At 43.6% G+C, this 3631-nt stretch overlaps 1 protein-coding gene across 1 annotated transcript in view; it reads right to left on the bottom strand.

Annotated features, from left to right (window-relative positions):
• LOC138961878 (uncharacterized) overlaps positions 1-3292 on the bottom strand; it is an 18371-nt gene extending 15079 nt beyond the window's left edge. The window contains exon 1 of the mRNA XM_070333560.1: positions 3085-3292. Coding sequence (XP_070189661.1) covers positions 3085-3130 — 46 coding nt within the window. The 5' untranslated portion in view covers positions 3131-3292. The remainder of the gene's footprint in view (positions 1-3084) is intronic.
• Between the last annotated feature and the right edge of the window lie 339 nt (positions 3293-3631).

Below are 3631 nucleotides of genomic sequence, written 5' to 3'. Positions count from 1 at the left end.
TTCAGGGGGGTGGGTCTCTGTAAGTGGGACTTTTGCAAACCACCTCTGACCTTTGTGGAACGTGAAAGTTAAGCATTCAATTTGACCGAACAAACATTGAAGTTTACTCGCTAAGGATTTGTCAACAGACATGCAGACTTTTTCAACAATCTACGGTAACGTTGTGCTTTCCTGCGGCTAAAAGTAAGCACAGATCCCGTTTAGTTTGAAAGAAGCACAATTCAAAAACGAGAGAGAATGTTGTGTTTGCATAAGCACGCGCGTACACAGATGCAAACGGTATGATGAGACACGGACGCATTTACGCACAGATAGATACACACACACACACACACACACACACACTAACACACACACTAACACACACACAAACACACTAACACACACACTAACACACACACGTGCGCGCGGGCACGCACAATAGAGCATAGCTTCTTCTTTCTCGACGGATTTGTTCTCTCGGTGTGTTTTTTTCTCTCTAAATAAGACAGAAACAACTCTTCAATGTCTCTACTTAAATATATTTATTCATATGTTTGTATTTATTTGATACCTTCTTTTGATGTTGCTTTTCTGGGGTTTATCGTTACTAGTGTGGTTGTGTCTGAACACTTTGAGGGTTATGCGGAACCTATACTAGGACCTGAGAGAAAAACTGAAATGAATAAGAGACTTTCTCTATCTCATCCTCAATTAAGGATGATCGTAGCACGCTTATATAGGTTCCCCAATCTCCGAGGCACTCTAACGAACACGTACAGAATACAGAATACAGAATCTTTAATTGCCCAAGGTTGGGAATTTGTGATGACATTGCGGTTAAGAAACATTTCAATCCAGCCATTTACACCAACACACGCATCAACAAACTGATCAACAGCATTAATTTAAAAACAACACTGGACAGCATAAGTATGAAAATACATTCACTAAACCTAGCAGTATACATTTAAGCTTCCTCGCCTCAAGTCACACACACACACACACATACACACACACACACGCGCGCGCGCGCGCGCGCGCACACACGCACACACACACGTCTCTGCCTCGAGTCATGCATTTTTATAACGTGACAGAAATCGCAGTCGCTGGTAGAAATAACAAAAAGGTTAAGGCAAGTGTCAATCACAAGACTCAGCTTTTATTCATGGCAGGACATAGTTCTTACATTTTATGTTTGCTTAAGCAAAAATGTGGCGGGGATGTAGCTCAGTCGGTAGCGCGCTGGATTTGTATCCAGTTGGCCGCTGTCAGCGTGAGTTCGTCCCCACGTTCGGCGAGAGATTTATTTCTCAGAGTCAACTTTGTGTGCAGACTCTCCTCGGTGTCCGAACACCCCCCGTGTGTACACGCAAGCACAAGACCAAGTGCGCACGAAAAAGATCCTGTAATCCATGTCAGAGTTCGGTGGGTTATAGAAACACGAAAATACCCAGCATGCTTCCTCCGAAAACGGCGTATGGCTGCCTAAATGGCGGGGTAAAAAACGGTCATACACGTAAAATTCCACTCGTGCAAAAAACACGAGTGTACGTGGGAGTTTCAGCCCACGAACGCAGAAGAAGAAGAAGAAGAAGCAAAAATGTAATGTAATGATTTAATAATATTAAGATACGTTCATTATTTGTATCGTAAGCGTTTGTCCGTCCGTCTACTTTAAAAGACATCTAGCTCGACGTACTGTAAATGTAACGTTTTGTTTTGTCAATAATTAAACGTTCCAACAACCTACAGTTCTACTGTTGTGTGTTGAAAAGCAAACGCTCTGGTTATTTATTTAAAATTTGTTTTTAATTATATAATACTAGAGGAATACCCGGCTTCGCCGGGGTGAATCGCGAGACAGAGACAGACAGCGTGGCGGTTCACCACAATCACCTTTGAAGGCGAAGTCCTGTCCAACGGGATTGAGAATTTTAGAGCTTATTTCTAAAGCTCTATATTATCTGTTATGGCTTCTCAAATGCAAGAACATACAGACAGACAAAAGCCGCCAGACCTCATCACAAACAGAACTCTACAATCCACAGGTGTTGCCCACACACACACACACACACACACACACACACACACACACACACACACACACACACACACACACACACACTCACAGAAGCCGTATATATATATGTATATCTATATCTATAAATATATAGAGATAGATGACAGTGTATTTTTCGCGTGGCTATAAATTGATTCGACCTTTTCACTTTTACAGAAAGGACAACTTACGGGTACATGCAAGGAAAGCCCACAACTTCTAAGGCGAACAACTCTGCAGAGTCTACTGTGAAGGGCGACGGTAGTCTCCCTGTCACAATCGACCCCCTTTGAATGAACTTAAATCCCTCCCAGGTGGAATGGGAACAGCACGAAAATGATTCAGTGACCAAAACACCACAATCACCTTTAAAGGCGAAGTCCACTCAAACGGGATTGAGAATAACTGTTATGGCTTCTCGAAGGAAGGCCTGAACATACTGAGACACCAAAGCCGCTAGACCACATCACAAACAGAACTCTACAATCCACAGGTGTTGCCCACACACACACACACAAACACACACACACACACAGAAGCCGTATATATATATATATGTATATCTATATCTATAAATATATAGAGATAGATGACAGTGTATTTTTCGCGTGGCTATAAATTGATTCGACCTTTTCACTTTCACAGTAAGGACAACTTACGGGTGCAATCGTGACATTCTAAAAAGAGTAACGTAGTAACGGGAATATGGATTGACGCCACACGAAGGAAGGGAGATAAACGCTGAAAACACTGGAGAAGATAAGGAAGAGTTACTGGGAATGGATCCAGAGAAAAACAGAGAAAAACCAAAATCGGTTCAGCGCTGCGCGCTGAGAGCACGTGTTGAAATATCTCATCGATGAGGTTGTGTCCGGGGTGTAGCTGAATACGGTCTCCAAATTTGAAAAAGATCCACCGAGAACTTTGGCTTGGCATCGCGGACACACACACACACACACACACACACACACACAGAGACAGACAGACAGACACAAGTCGTATATATATATATATATATATAGATGAACGAAAAAACTTACCGGCCAAGAACACCGTAGCCAAACTGAAGAAGCTCAACCCGTTCATGATGAAGAATGATAAGAACGCTTGATCCAGACCACACACACAGAGAGTTTCACTAACACAGACAATGTTCCCTTGACTACTGAGCTAACCGTTACAGCCGACTGATGCTGACTGGTTGGATCGCTTGTCATTTAAATAGCTACGCCACCTACAGGATTATCACTCGCCTCCTACGACCTGGGGTTTACTGCCCAGTATACTGCTACTCCACCCTCCCCTCCTCTCTGCGGTTGTTGTTGGCAGTTTTTGCTGGAGTTGAAGTTTAGTTTAAACAGGGGATTCTGTCTTTGTAACTGTTGTATACGTAGGGGATGAAGGAAGGCTAGGGGGTGAGACTGTTTGAACGTGAAAAGTCGTGGATGACAGGCAGGCTGACAGAAGGACAGGCGGATTGACAGGCGGGAATAAAACACGCACGCACGCACGCACGCGTGTACGTAAGCACGCACACACGCGCATGCACGCACGCACGAAAATACATAAACACGGCATACACACTCA

The sequence above is a fragment of the Littorina saxatilis genome, linkage group LG3, assembly GCF_037325665.1.
Source record: "Littorina saxatilis isolate snail1 linkage group LG3, US_GU_Lsax_2.0, whole genome shotgun sequence".
NCBI lineage: Eukaryota > Metazoa > Mollusca > Gastropoda > Littorinimorpha > Littorinidae > Littorina > Littorina saxatilis.
The sequence above is the reverse complement of the archived record's forward strand: the minus strand, read 5'-3'. Positions and strand labels throughout refer to the sequence as shown.